Source organism: Giraffa tippelskirchi, chromosome 10, assembly GCF_054371585.1.
Source record: "Giraffa tippelskirchi isolate mGirTip1 chromosome 10, T2T-mGirTip1v1.2.pri, whole genome shotgun sequence".
In the NCBI taxonomy this organism is placed as follows: domain Eukaryota; kingdom Metazoa; phylum Chordata; class Mammalia; order Artiodactyla; family Giraffidae; genus Giraffa; species Giraffa tippelskirchi.
Window position 1 is genome coordinate 39,142,241 of NC_137284.1, and position 15,774 is coordinate 39,158,014.

A 15,774-nucleotide genomic window follows, 5' to 3' on the forward strand; every position below is an offset into this window, starting at 1 on the left:
TGAATGTATTTTCTGTTGATTGTGAGACATTAAAATTTCAATTATGGGAGGAATTACCTTTAATACCTTTGCTTGTCAGTAAATGTCAGCTCATTCATTATATATGTAGCTTCTTATAATTGTATTCATCCATTAATCAAGAAAATCACAATGAACCTATTTTTCTGTTTGACACAATCTAGTGGAAAGAGCTCCGGGAGGGTTTGAAATGATGATGGTAATCTCTGGGGTTTCAGGTTTAGGGTCTATCATCTTTTCAAAGAAAACTTGAGACAGTCCATCTTGATGAAGAGTAGCAAAATGACTTTTGAATCTGCCATTGAGTCTCTTGCCATGTCAGCTTTTCTGTCTTCCCATCCCATGAAAGATAAATGAAGTGAATCATCTTCTTTTACAACGTCATTAAGTACTTATTCCCCGTGTCCTCTGTTTCATAGGTTTGCTGTCATGAACCGGAAAGTCCTTGACGTTTTTGGTACCGGTGCATCTAAAAACTTCTCGGACTTCATCCCTAGGTTGGATCCAAGATATACAGTTGTAACGCCAGAGTTGCCCATCGAGTTTTCTTGAAGATTACTGTAACTTATTAATGTGACTTAACGTTTCATTATTTTGTCCTGGAGAGTTAATTATGCTGAACACAAAGAAGAGGGCCCGAGCTTGAACTTCAGTGTTATTTCAATGAGGGATGCTCTTTTTTGTTTGATTTTCTTACCAATCAGAAATTCAGAAGCTTTTTAGGAAAGTGTTGCTTAATAATTAAGCTCCCTCTATAGCCAGAATCTCATTCTGGATCACTGTAATGGTTGAAATTATGATATATTATCGATTAAATTATGTCCACAAGCAATATTAAATAATCTATGTAGAAATGTAGTAACAAATAAGAATATACTTAAAATGACTTTAAAAGATGTTTTAGTTCATTCCAATATAATTCTTGGTGAAAACTAAGAATATAGCTACATTTTAAGATACAAAAGGATCACGGGTACATGGATTTGATCTGTATCTTTTTTTTTTTTAACTTTCGTATTAGTAGTGAAATGTTATGGGTATGGAGTGACTCTTCACAGACAATGCTGCTTTATTTCGTATAGAGCAATTTAATTGGAGAAAGTGGCCATTCTTGTTTCAGGGATGCAAAGACGGGTCTCATACTGTTTGGATAAAGGCTGTGGCATCCGTGGTTTCCTTCCACTGATACCTTCGTATCTCCCCACGATCCGCTTAGCTGGGCTCTTTGGCAGCCCAGTGAACCTTATGTATTAATGGCAGGTTAGAATCAGGTGGAAACTGACAAATCTGATACAGTTGAAATGTCTGTTTTAGTCTCTTATGGAAACATTACACTTGAATATTTAAAAGCAAATGAAGTTATTTTTAAACCTCCTTCTGTAGGTTCATTATGTTTGTTTTCTTTTATAAGGCCTGGATTCATCATAGCTAAGTTTGTATGTCATTGTCGATTTAGAAGGGATCAAATTCTATGGAACAAAAGGAGTTTGGGCAGGTTTGGCAGTTTGTTCCCTTAGCTGTTTCACTAGTTTAACAACTAAAAACATTCTAAAAATCCAGTGGTCCTGAAGAAATACATTTCATCACTAACTGGACGCAGATTCTCTAGCCTGTTTTCGAAAACTCATTATCATCATTTTTACTCCTGTTAAAGCAAAGAAGTGACAAAATGTGGTCACTGCTGATTGTGAGTTAGTTCAGGGGAGTTTTGATTGAAATACGATCACTCTTTAGAGTTTTTCAGGGACAAGTTATTCTTTTCTAAGTTAATACAAGGCTGAAGTGGTTGTGAAATCTACAATTAATGTAACATATAGGGATAATGGTATATTTTTTTAAGTATAATTTTATTGCTGAAAAGTCTTAGGCTGTTGTAAATTAATTATGTTCTATAGAATTATGTTCTAAATTCTATGCAGTAGAAATTGTGTTGCAACAAGAATTGTAACCCAAACTTTAAATGCTTAATCCTCCGTATTCAATTTCATCAAGCCTTGTATGCTTCTGTTTGCATGTAATCCTAGCCTGGTTTTTATGGCAGATTGAAACCCAACAAAAAAGACAGGCTCTGGTACCATAGTATCAGAAAGAGCCATTTTAATTAGGCCAAAATTTTGCATTATGATTAACTTTTTAGGATGACTTGTCTGTTAGGCAGTACAGTCAAAGGGTCCTTTTGGGTTCAGTATTCCAAATTGATTAGTAAATTCAGTTTTAAGTTTTTATTCCCTGGAATCAAAATGATGATTTCTACTGTGTTTACCTTTAAAAATGAAGTATTACAGCAGTGAAGCACTGCTACTTGCATCTTATTTTCTCTATTCAGAAATTACATTTATAATATTTTTCCTGTCCAGTTAAGCAGAAAACTTTCTAATCCATAAGTTGTTTTCATTCACAGTAAAAAAAAAAAAAAAAAGTTATGAAATTGAAAGACAAATTCGACTGAAATATGATGAGATTGTTTAGTAAAATTTTCCTGGTCAAAAGGTACATTTCTATGATCTATCTTTTTTAACACAAGCTATAGTCATTTTTTATTTTATATAAAATGAAATAGCTATCATGAAGCAGAGCATAATAATGAATGTATAGCTGAAATGAACAGTTAACTAGTTTGCAGTTGTGAATAGAGAAATACAATTTTATTTTATTGGGACAGACTGCAAAGTACAGTTGTTCAAGCAGACACAAAGAAACTGTGTTTGTGTTCCTGAAGACAATCAAAATGAATGTCTTTCTACCTCTAACTAACCAAGTATTGATTGACACCTTGGCATCATAAATAAAGTCAAATAGATGTCTCCATTCCACAATATGTTTTTTAGTCCAATTTATACGCTGAAGAAGTCCTATCTATGGTAAGTTTCCTTCCACTAGACCTGATTATATCAAACACTTACTTGCTACGTCTTTATGTAGACTGAAAAACAGACCATTGGGGTACGTAATAGGATCATGAGTGTTTCCTGTATTAATTAGCTATTTCCTGAATTAATAAAATCTTAGCATTAGTACCAACCAAGTAAAAAGACAAGTTGCAGGATAACAAATTAAATCTGTGAGCTTCTTACCCGTTTTTCATCCATTAGTTTAGTCCATTTTATTACCCATCTCTGAAAGAAAGCCATGATTCAATTGTCTTTTTTAAAAACAAATTCTATGATTTCTCCTGTAACCTTTTCAGTGACCTATAAGTGTTGTTATCTCTCAGTTGATGCCTAGTATATTTTTTGCTCTCATGTGTTCTTTAGTGAGTAGTCATTTAATAGAGTTTTATCTTCTTTACTCTTTGCTCTCAGACTTTATAACTTACTTTCTTCTGGAACAGACTTGTCTTTCGTGAGGAAACCCAAATCAGTCACTTGTCACACAGTGTGTTCATGCTGAGCTTGACTGGGTATTCATCTTCCTGTGGGTTTTGTCTAGCTAACAACTCACTGATGAAATCGTTTCTGCTTGTATTTTATCACACCCCTGAGTTTCTGAGCCCTCTGACAATGCCTCGTTAAGGAGAATCAATTTCCTCTACCCTCAAGGAGTTTTGTCCACTTGCTGTGGCAAGTCCTTCTCGCAGTGGGAGTGAGGCAGCCCCACGGCAGCATGGCCTCCGAATCAGCATTCCTCAAGCCCTGGCAGTCCCTGAACTCTCCCTACAGTTTACTGTTTATTGATCCGCTGTCTTCTCTGTGTCACGCAGGATCTTTCGCTGCAGTGTCCAGACTCTCGTGGTGGAACACAGGCTCCAGAGCAGGCCTTGTAGTTGAGGTGCGCCAGCTCAGTTGTTCTGCGGCCCGTGGGGTCTCAGTTCCCTGAAGAGGAATCGAATCTGCACGAGCTGCACTACGGGGCGGGTTGGTGACTACCGGACCACCAGGGAAGCCCTGGCCCTGCCGCTGGTTTTTGTTTGCTTAAGCAGAAGGTTGTCTGGTAGAGCCACAAAATCATTCTTACATGGATGCTTTTTTGCTCCACAAAGAGGAAAACACTCATTTCTGAACGGTAACTTTGCTAAGGTACACGAGACGCTTGATCTCCCCTAGCACCTTGACCTGTTGCTGCTTATTTCTTCCACAGTCATTTTCAGATAGACAGTTTAGGTAGCTGAAGATGAGTGACCAACAAAAAGACGTAAGGGAAACAAAAAAAAAATCAGTTTTTCTGTGGGCCTGGGCTGAGGCTGGCCTAACTGTGGATGCCCAGGGGACTGTTCTTACCGTTGCTACAACCCTGTGCCTCCTTCTTATAGCCTGTTCCTGTTATGGCTTTGGCGCTTCCCAGGTGGCTCAGTGGTAAAGAATCAGCCTGCCGGTGCAAGAGACACAGGTTCAATCCCTGGGTCAGGAAGATCCCCTGGAGAAGGAAATGGCAACCCACTCCTGTGTTCTTGCTGGAGAATTCCATGGACAGAGGAGCCTGATGGGCTACAGTCCTGTGAGGATCACAGAGTCAGACACGACTTAATGAATAAACAACAGCAAATTAGTGCTTTGGCTGACTCTGTACTTCCTTCTTATGGAATTAGCAAGAAAAGGAGTGTGGGGGACTCGTGTGACTCTAAGATCGGGGGTCGGGGGGTGCCTGTGGCCCTGGGGCAGCATGCATTTCCCTCCAGCTAGGACCTCAGGGTTAAGGGTGTGTTCTCTGTTTTAAGCTACAGCCTCAGGTGACTTTGTAAACCCTCCGTAGTTATGAACGGGGTGGCTCAGGTGGTAAAGAATCCACCTGCAATGCAGGAGACACGGGCTTGATCCCTGGGTTGGGAAGATCCCCTGGAGAAGGGAATGGCAACCCACTCCAGTATTCCGGCCTGGAGAATCCCATGGAGAATCCCATGGAGCCTGGTGGGCTCCAGTGGCAGAGTCAGTCACTGTTCACAGCTAATGCTTTCACTTTCACTACAGTAGAGGTAACTACAAAGAAGTGAAACTGATGTTGACGTGTGGCTTCTGGAAGCAGAGGGGGACCAGAAGCGTGCCCGGGATGCAGTGTGTGCCCTCACACTGCAGCCAGGCAGTGCACAGCCCGGAGCTTATAGCTGTGCCGAGTGAGAATAGGTGCTCTTTTATATTGAGAGAAAAGCAAGTGACATTGAATTGGAGGGAAGAATTAATACCTGGTAGCTGACTTCTCACTCCTTGCTGTAGTCTGTCTTCACCTCCTCACGCCCCTGTCCCAGCTGTCTCCTTCCTCCTTCCAGCCTTGGAATCTTTATGTCTGGCTTCATGTTACCACTCCCCACTCCTTGTCCCTGTGCCTCTCGCCTTTTTCTGCCGGTTGGTGTTACATTACAACCATACTCCCTGAATATGGATGCTCCATCGCTCCCTCAGGTGACAGCTGGTCAGGTTGGGGGCTCTGGAAGGATCGTGAAAATGGAGTAAACGTTTCTTGGGACAGTGACTTCTGATATAGCTCTGCAGTTCTTCGCAGGAGGGAACAGAGGATAACTGCCCAGATGTGGAAAGAGACATACCTCTGCATGTGAGACCTTTAAATCCCAGACAGTCTGTCTCCTCTAAACAGCCTTGTAACAGCACCTGACTGTTGCTGTGGCTACACAGAAGAGGCAGGAACTCATTTCCTCTTTCCTGTCACTTTATCTATTTTCTTTCCACCCTTACCTCCTCCAAATGTGTCCTAAGTGAAATAATGCATTGGGCTTTAACCTTTGTCTTTGCAGGACGGAAAATCCCAGTAATCTTATACGCACACACACACACACACACATGCATTCACACACACACTCTCACACCTCATCTGGTCCACAGCAGAGGTCTCAGGTGAGGTATTGTTTGTACTTTTTCTCTAGACCATAAGCACTGCAGCTTGCCTATTCAGTCTTTTGTTCGGTGTGGGTATTCCCTCCCCGCACCCCCATCCTCTGCCTGCACCTCTGAAACCTTCTGATCTTGTCAGAGAAGCTGGGCTGCAGGTGGCGGGCTATCCCTGGTCTTCACACACCAGCCTCCCCATGGCTGGCTGGGAGCTCCAGGCCTCCACAAGCAGAGCTGTACACCTGTAATGGCTGAAGTCACCCAGGGATACCACTTTCCTCTGTCCTTTCACTTGAACCAGGCCATCTTTGAGGCCTCGTCCCTTGATATCTATTAAATTTTTTTAGTCGTCAATTAACCCCTTCATTGAATTTTCTTTCTGTGTTACATCGGCCCCTCAAGAGGACCCTGTGGCTGTAGAGAAACAGGATTGGTGCCCAAGGTCTAAGAAGATTTAAAGCGTGAAGTAATCCTGTTGTTGGTCGTTAGGGGATAGGGCGCCAGAAGGGCTGTAAGAGAAGACTGCAAACACACTTCAAGTCCTACCTCCTCCCTTCTCTTTCTTCCTTTACCTTCCTACGCCTGGGCTTTCCTGCCACAGCTTTGCCATTTTATTTCTTCAGTGTGAGTTCTCCAGGGGAAAAAAAAAAACAAAGTCCTTATTTTGCTGTTTGCTTCAGGGAAAGTTGAAGGTGAGACTGGTAAGCGCCTGAAGGAGTGCTGTGGAGGCTGTGAGGGAAAGAGGCACCTTCTCCCCCGTCTCCTCTTGGAAGTGAGCCAGAGGGGGTCTTCAAAGTGGGAGTGTTTAGAGGCCTGTCCCAGTGGCCCGCGTGACTGGTATGTGCCCTACCAGACTTGGAACAGTGAAGAGACACCATCTGTGAAGGGAGGAAAGGGTTATTTCTCAGAATTACTGAAGTAGGTACCAGGTCTGCAGCATTAGTATAAATATAAACCTAACTGGAGGCCAGAGGTCCAACTAGCTATTGACTAACAAGTTCATTTGCTTCATCGAAGTATTCAGTGTTTGTGTCATGAATGACTGGATGGTCTCAAGGTGCTTAAGAAAGGCAGCGGTTATTTCCTCATTAAGTTGCAAATGTATAAAGAGAGGTTTTATATGAATAAAAATTTTAGCTTCCTCTTTTTGAAATTTAATTTGTAGAATAAGTAAAATCTACAGAACCGTAGGAGGAGATTCAATAGCATCTAGATTTGAAACTGCAGTTTGGGGAAGCCTGTCATTCTTAGGAATAACAGTAAGATCCTTTTGAGGCCTGAGAGGACAAAATAAATAAATCTACAAAACTAGAGGCATAATTGATCATCTGGGACTTCATTTTCCTTTAGAACTCTTGAAAGATTCTCTTTCACTAGAATTTGAATTAAAGTTCAAAAATGGGATTGTAGTTACTGTTGATTGCTCATCTAATGGTTGTTTAATCCTTTTTCCTTGCTTAGAACACTTAACTTTGTTTAAGGCAGCAATATGCCCAGCCCCGGGGATGGATCATGATTTTTCTAGGCCTTTCACGTTACTCCTTCTTGTCCAGATATTTTCCCAACCTTTCCTCTGAGGATGGTCATGTGACCCAGTTTGGGCCAGTAAGATGTAATGGAAGATCTGGGGGAAAAGTCTTGGAGATTTTTTTTTCTCCCTGATTAAAGGAAAGCTCTTTTCAACTTTTTTTTTTTTTTTCTTGTTCATAACACTAGTTAAAGGGATCTGGATCTGTGGCAATCATCTTGCAAATATGAGGTGAAAAGTACAAAGATGGAAACCCACCATGTTAAAGATGTCAGAGCAGAAATAAAGAACCTGCCCCCTAGATGACATTCTTGAGCCCCTGACTCAGTGCCAGTAACCAGGTACCTCTGGGCATTCTGAGCAAACAAACCTCGAGATCTTGAGGCTCTGTCAGTGGAGGACTCTTGTTACTTTTCAGTTAAAAACATTTCTGATTGACACATTCCAGTCCTATATAGGTCAGACCTCATTGCCCAGTGCCTGCCTCCCTCCCTTGATTTAGAATGCTATCTTTTCCTCCCCTGCTCCACGTGTGCATGTATCCTGAAATACTCAGTCACCTCCCCTCTGAAAGTGTGCTGATCTTTTATCTCTGTCCTTCTGAAGCCGTTTGCTAACACCACCCATAAAGCACATTCCATTTTCTAGTAGCTGTTGCCCTCCCCTGTTGCTTCTTTAGATTCTAGCGTGTATTTGAAAAGGACGGACCATGGCTTATCCCTGTTTCAGTGCCTAAGTCAGGGCTCTCTAGGGGACGATGGGGAGGCGTTAAGGGTGGGAGGCAGTGGTCCTTCAGCTGCCTGTTGAATATATGCTGACAGTGTGGAGTCCGCAGACTAGAAAGCTACCCTTAGCCTTCCCTTTAAAAGTCTGGAAAATGTTTTCCTTACAAATGATTCTGTAAATACTCCAGGAAATTGACTTCTACTACCCTTCCAGCAGCTATCAGAGCCAGCTTGGCTATAGGTCTTAGAGAAATGATTTGTCATCTGTTTCATTTGTTTGCTTTTTCCTGACAGAGCTAGAATTCTGGATGGTTCCCCACTTTAAAAACTGCCAGGTCCAAACCAGAAGTAGAAGGGCTGGACACAAGGCTCTTCCTTCCCACTCATTTCACAGGGTAAAAAGTCACAGGCAGTTTTCCTAGATTTATTCTTTGTGTCTCGCTTTTCAATAGCATATTATGATTATTTTTTTCCCTATGAGAGGATATTTGAGAGGAAAAAAGCTTGAAATCACTCTTACCAGTGCAGGCATGGCCCTAACAAATAACTTCTGATACTCATTTTTTTAAGGGGGAAAAGAAGAAAAGTAAACTGTATCGGTTCAGTTCAGTCACTCAGTCGTGTCCGACTCTTTGAGACCCCATGAATCGCAGCACGCCAGGCTTCCCTGTCCATCACCAACTCCCGGAGTTTACCCAAACTAATGTCCATCGAGTCGGTGATGCCATCCAGCCATCTCATCCTCTGTAGTCCCCTTCTCCTCCTGCCCCCAATCCTTCCCAGCATCAGGGTCTTTTCCAATGACTCAACTCTTCGTATGAGGTGGCCAAAGTATTAGAGTTTCCAGCTTCAACATTAGTCCTTCCAATGAACACCCAGGACTGATCTCCTTTAGGATGGACTGGTTGGATCTCCTTGCAGTCCAAGGGACTCTCAATAGTCTTCTCCAACACCACAGTTCAAAAGCATCAATTCTTCAGTGCTCAGCTTTCTTCACAGTCCAACTCTCACATCCATACATGACTACTGGAAAAACTATAGCCTTGACTAGACAGACCTTTGTTGGCAAAGGAATGTCTCTGCTTTTTAATATGCTATCTAGGTTGGTCATAACTTTCCTTCCAAGGAGTAAGCATCTTTTAATTTCATGGCTGCAATCACCATCAGCAGTGATTTTGGAGCCCCCCAAAATAAAGTCTGACACTGTTTCCACTGTTTCCCCATCTATTTGCCATGAAGTGATGGGGCCAGATGCCATGATCTTAGTCTACTGAATGTTGAGCTTTAAGCCAACTTTTTCACTCTCCTCTTTCACTTTCATCAAGAGGTTTTTAGTTCCTTCTCACTTTCTGTCATAAGGGTGGTGTCATCTGCATATCTGAGGTTATTGATATTTCTCCCAGAAATCTTGATTCCAGCTTGTGCATCTTCCAGCCCAGCGTTTCTCACGATGTACTCTGCATATAAGTTAAATAAGCAGGGTGACAATATACAGCCTTGACATACTCATTTTCCTATTTGGAACCAGTCTGTTGTTCCATGTCCAGTTCTAACTGTTGCTTCCTGACCTGCATACAGGTTTCTCAAGAGGCAGGTCAGGTGGTCTGGTATTCCCAACTCTTTAAGAATTTTGCACAGTTTATTGTGATCCACACAGTCAAAGGCTTTGGCATAGTCAATAAAGCAGAAATAGATGTTTTTCTGGAACTCTCTTGCTTTTTCGATGATCCAACGGATGTTGGCAATTTGATCTCTGGTTCCTCTGCCTTTTCTAAAACCAGCTTGAACATCTGGAAGTTCGTGGTTCATTTATTGCTGAAGCCTGGCTTGGAGAATTTTGAGCATTACTTTACTAGCGTGTGAGATGAGTGCAACTGTGCGGTAGTTTGAGCATTCTTTGGCATTGCCTTTCTTTGGGATTGGAATGAAAACTGACCTTTTCCAGTCCTGTGGCCACTGCTGAGTTTTCCAAATTTGCTGGCGTATTGAGTGTAGCACTTTCACAGCATCATCCGAGGTGCCTCATATATAATAGATGGTTTATATTTCATTCAAACATTACAACCTAATAATATATATTATTAGTTCTGTTTTACCAGTGAAAGAACTGGTAATTTGTCCAAAGTGGCAATACTAGAATTTGAGCTCAGATCTTCCAGTGTTGAAAGTTTTGTTTTGTTTTTCTCAGAACATAACAGAACCTCCCAAGAAATGATATCTTCCACTCCCCTTTCTTAAAAGGAATCATTAACATTGTGGTAAAAATCTTGCTTTCAAAAATGGTTTTGACATTTATTTTCAGAAGCAAAACTGGAAATACTTTCAAAAAATCTGAAAGACCCTCTACTGTTTATAAAACAACAGTTTTCGTACATTGGACCATAAGCAATGCAGGGCAGTGATCCCTGAGAGAAGGGAAATGAATCAAGTCCTGTGATGGCCCCAGCTGATGTCTGGCGAGAGATTCAAAACTGCAGCTCTGGGAGCGAGCATCACGCAGAGCCCAGAGGTCTCCCTGAGTTGAGGAAACAGACCTGGGAATCCAGAGGGGCCAAAGTGGATGAAGCTCATAGAGTAGAGTAAAAGAGAGAAGCGAGCTACAGAGAGAGAGAGCGTGGAGAGCTGGCAAGGTCCCCTTGAGACTTAAGCCAAATGCTGCTGTTTGCATGGGAGGAAGCTGCTGCAGCTGGAGAAAGAACCACGTGGAAGGAGCAGAGGGAGTCGTCACTGTTTGTATTCCTGCTCACCACGGTAGAAAACTTTGTAGTCCATAGGGCACTGGGTAGGATAGTCAGAAAAGTGTGCCTTCAATAGGAAAGCAGAATTAATCCTGCACCAAAGGCTACAGAGTCTCTACTTTCTAAGTAACTCTCTGCTAGAATAAGTACAAGAATGTAGGGATACAAATATTTCCAGTATGCAACAAGGTAAGAAGCAAAACTTCTGGCACCCAGTAAAAAACTTGTCAGGAATGCAAAAAGCCAGAAAACAAAACCATAAGTGAAGGAGGAAAAAGAGATCCAGAAATGACACAAATTATAGAGTTATTATTTGTGCAAAAAGAGACTGTAACTATATGTGTCAAGAAGGTAGTGGTCCAGAAGTAGAGGCAAGATTGACCATGTTAATTAGAACCTAGAAGATATAAAAAGGACCAGAATATATAAAAGATGAAAATATACAATCAGATTTAAGAAACAAAGCCTCACAATCTGGGTGAGTTAAACAGTAGATTAGACAGCAAAAGGAAAGATTAGAAAACTGGAAAACGTAGACACTCAATTTAGAGTGAAGTATGACTGGAAAAAAAGTGGACAGAGCTTTAATAAGCTATGAGTCAACTTTAAGCAGCCTGATGTATGTACAATTGGAGTCCTCAAGGGAGAAGAGATGGATGTGGGGATGGAAAGGGAAAGAAAAAAAGGTTTTTATTTTATATGTTCATATTTCTTCAGGTCATTTGAAGACAAGGGCCAACATTTTTTCAAATTTGATGAAAATTATAAACCCACAAGTTTAGGATATTCAATGAACTCCAGGGACAAGAAACATGAAGATGATCATACTAAGGCACATCTTAATCAAATGGTTTTAAACCTGTGATTAAAAAATAATAACATCCAAGGGTCGGGGGAGGGAATGTCACATACAGAGAAGCTCAGATAAAAATGATAGGAAACTTTTCGTGGAAAACTATGGGAGTCAGAAGACAATGGAGCAACATCTGTTTTTCTGGGCTCCAAAATCACTGCAGATGGTGACTGCAGCCATGAAATTAAAAGACGCTTACTCCTTGGAAGGAAAGTTATGACCAACCTAGATAGCATATTAAAAAGCAGAGGCATTACTTTGCCAAAAAAGGTCCGTCCAGTCAAGGCTATGTTTTTCCAGTAGTCATGTATGGATGTGAGAGTTGGACAGTGAAGAAAGCTGAGCACCGAAGAATTGATGCTTTTGAACTGTGGTGTTGGAGAAGACTATTGAGAGTCCCTTGGACTGCAAGGAGATCCAACCAGTCCCTCCTAAAGGAGATCAGTCCTGGTGTTCATTGGAAGGACTGATGTTGAAGCTGAAACTCCAATACTTTGGCCACCTGATGTGAAGAGCTGACTCACTGGAAAAGACCCTGATGCTGGGAAAGATTGAGGGCAGGAGGAGAAGGGGACGACGGAGGATGAGATGGCTGGATGGCATCATCGACTCGAAGGAGATGGGTTTGGGTGGACTCAGGGAGTTGGTGATGGACAGGGAGGCCTGACGTGCTTCGGTTCATGGGGTCGCAAAGAGTCAGACGTGACTGAGTGACTGAACTGAACTGATTTATATAAAGATGTTATGTAAAAGGGACAAGATAGAATAAAACCTGTCAACCTAAAATTTTATATGCAGTGAACATATCTTTTCAAAAACAAAGGCAAAACAAGAAGACTTTTTCAAACATCTAAAAGCTGAATAAATACACCAGTAGACCTACATTACAAGAAATGGTTTTAAAAATCTTTCAAACAGATATAGTACTGTGTGAAAATTCAGTAAATATGTAGCTAAATACTAAAGCTCCCCTTTTTTGGGATTATATCTATTTAAAAGATAATTGTTGAAGACAGGAATATTTTGTTGTGGAGTTTATAACACATTTCAAAATAAAAGATAACAATTACACAAAGTTTAGGAAGGGGAGAATGGAAATATACTATGGTAACATTCGCATGCCATAGCTGAAGTGGTATAATATTACTTGAAGGAAAACTGTGATAAGTTAAAGATATATAATATAAGCCCTAAAATAATTCCTTTCATCCCCCAAGAGTGTTATAGCTAACAAGCCAACAACAGAATACAATGGGATCACTAGCAAGTATTCAGTTAAATCCAAGAGGCGGGGGGAAGGAGCAAAGAAAAATAAGACAAATAGCAAGATAATAGATTTAAGCTTAACCATATCAATAATCACATTGATTGTAAATTGTAAACACCTGATAAAAAGGCAAAGATTGTTATACTGACTAAAAGAAGACAGGACCCAATTATATGTTATTTTCTCAAAACCCGCTTTTGCTACAAAGACATTAGGTTTGAAGTAAAGTATAAACAAAGATACACTAACAATAATTTAAAGAAAGCAAATATACTATACTAGTAGTAAACAGAGTAGATTTCAGAGCTTGAAAATGTTACCAAGATTAAGGATTAAGATGGTTGTCTATAATCGCAAAGAGGAAATTAACAATCTTAAACATGTTCATAACAGCTTCTAAATATGTGAGGAAAAGACTGTGAATTACAAGGAGAAATAACCAACCCACAAATGTATCGTGCTGGCCAAAAATTTCATTTGGGTTTTTTAACATGGTATGGAAGAACCTGAACGAAGTTTTTGGCCAACCCAATAGTTGAGGATATTCAACACCTCCATTAATTGTTAAAACATGTAGACAGAAAATCAGTAATATTTAGAAGACTTGAAAAACACCATCAACCATCTTGACTTAATTGACCTTGATAGAGCACTCCACTGAACAACAGCATTATACACATTGTTTTCATGTGCATTCAGAGCATTTTCAATACAGACCATATTCTGGGAGGGAAAGCAAGTCATAATAAAGGTTCAGACCATACAAAGTATATTCTCTGGCAAAAGAAAAAGAAAATTGGAAATCAGTAACAGTTCCCAGGAAAATACCCCAATATTTGGAAACTAAACAACATACTTCTAATGAAAAAATAAAACGAGAAATATATTGGTTTGAATGAAAATAAAAGCAATATCAAAATGTATTAGATACAGATTAGGCAACCAGTCCTGAAGGAAAATTTATAATGGTAATTGCCTATATTAAAATAGAAGAAAATTCTCAAATCGATGATTTCACCTACCACCTTAAGAAACCAGGAAAAAGAGCAAATTAAACCCAAAGTAGAGAATTCACTGGTGATCTAGTGGTTAAGACTCTGAGCTTCCAAGGCAAGGGGCCAGTTTCCGTTCCTGGTTGGGGGAACTGAGATCCTGCAAGCTGTATAGAGTCGCCAAAAAAAAAAAAAGAGGGGCAGGAAAAAAAGAAAGTAATAAGGATAATATCAAGAAATCAATAAAATAAAAATTCAAATACAAGATAAAATGAAACCAAAAGTTGTTTTTTTGAGAAAAATCAGTAAAATTGATAAACATCTCAACAAATAATTGAAAAGAAATAACACAGGACTATCAGGAATGAGGGGCTTCCCTGGTGGCTTAGTGGTAAAGAACCTGCTTGGCAATGCAGGAGACACAGGTTGGATCCTTGGGTTGGGAAGATCCCCTGGAGGAGGAAATGGCAACCCACTCCAATATTCTTGCCTGGGAAATCCCATGGACTGAGAAACCTGGCGGGATACAGTCCGTAGGGTCGCAAAATAGTCAGACATGACTTAGTGAAAAAACAACAGTGACATCAGGAATAAAGAGAGATCATCACTACAGATAATTCAGAAATGAAAAGTATAATCACTGACTACTATAAACAACTTTGTTCCAATAAATTTGACAATTTATATCAAATGGACAAGTTCCTCAAAAGATATAAATAACAAAGCTCATGCAAGAAGAACTAGATAATCTGAAAGCACTGTATTTATTAAAGAAATGGAATTTTTAGTTAATTAAAAGCCTTCCCACAATCAAAGCTCTAGGACCAGCTGAGTTCACTAGTGAGTTCCAACAGACATCTAAAGAAGACAAGAAACATGAAGATGATTCTGTAACGCCAGTTCTGTGTACACTTTTAGAAAGTTAAGGAGAAGGGGAAACATCTAGTTGTACAGGTCAGTTATTTTCCTGATGTCAAAACCAGGCAGGGAAAATACAAGAGAAGAAAACTGAAGTCCAACATGCCTCCTGAACATACAGACAAAAAAATTAAACAAATTATTAGCAAAGTGAACATAGTATTTAAAAGGGATGATACAACATGACCAAGTAGGGTTTATCCCAGGAATTCAAGGTTGATGTAACAATGGAAAATTCATCAAAGGAATTCATCATATTAACTACTAAAAAAGAAGAGAAAAAGATCATCTCAGTTGAAGCGGGAAAAGCATTTGACAGTATCTAATCATCCCTTTTCCATTCTTCTCGGCAAACAGGGAGTAGGAGGGAATTTCTTCAAACTAGGAGTGAAGGGAATTTTCTAATACACAACATCTATTAAAACCCCCACAGCTAACATCATACTTCATTGTGAATGACTTAGCAATTTTCCTCTGATATCAACAAGGCGTGAGTGTCTGCTCACTTCTTTTCAACATTGTACAGGAGTTTCTAGCCATGGCTATAAGATATGAAAGACAAAACCATCCAAATTGGAAAACAGACAACATGATTATTGGTGTAGAAAATCCTATCAAATCTCAACCAAAAAAAAGCATTAGAATGATACATGAATTTTGCAAGCCCAAAATCCAAAGATGCAATATATATGAAAATGCCAAAACTACTTTGAAAAAGAACAAGGGGGGTGTATCAGTTCAGTCGCTCAGTTGTGTCTGACTCTTTGCGACCCCATGAACAGCAGCACGCCAGGCCTCCCCGTCTATCACCACTCCCTGAGTCCACCCAAACCCATCTCCTTCGAGTCGGTGATGCCATCCAGCCATCTCATCCTCTGTCCTCCTGCCCTCAATCCTTCCGAACATCAGGGTCTTTTCCGGTGAGTCACCTCTTCGCATCAGGTGGCCAAAGAATAGG

General features: G+C 40.4%; 1 protein-coding gene and 1 long non-coding RNA gene across 3 annotated transcripts in view; both read left to right on the forward strand.

Moving 5' to 3' along the window:
- The window catches only part of TMEM135 (transmembrane protein 135), a 279,242-nt gene extending 276,411 nt beyond the window's left edge, over positions 1-2,831 (forward strand). For both annotated transcript variants that reach the window (XM_081533337.1, XM_081533338.1), the window contains one exon: positions 438-2,831. In XM_081533337.1, coding sequence (XP_081389463.1) covers positions 438-570 — 133 coding nt within the window. In that variant the 3' untranslated portion in view covers positions 571-2,831. The remainder of the gene's footprint in view (positions 1-437) is intronic.
- A 985-nt stretch (positions 2,832-3,816) lies between these two features.
- On the forward strand, positions 3,817-13,781 carry LOC145523297 (uncharacterized). Its single transcript, XR_014066472.1, has 3 exons — positions 3,817-8,634; positions 12,351-13,358; positions 13,442-13,781. It is a non-coding gene; the product is annotated as an uncharacterized LOC145523297 (long non-coding RNA).
- Positions 13,782-15,774: the final 1,993 nt, after the last annotated feature.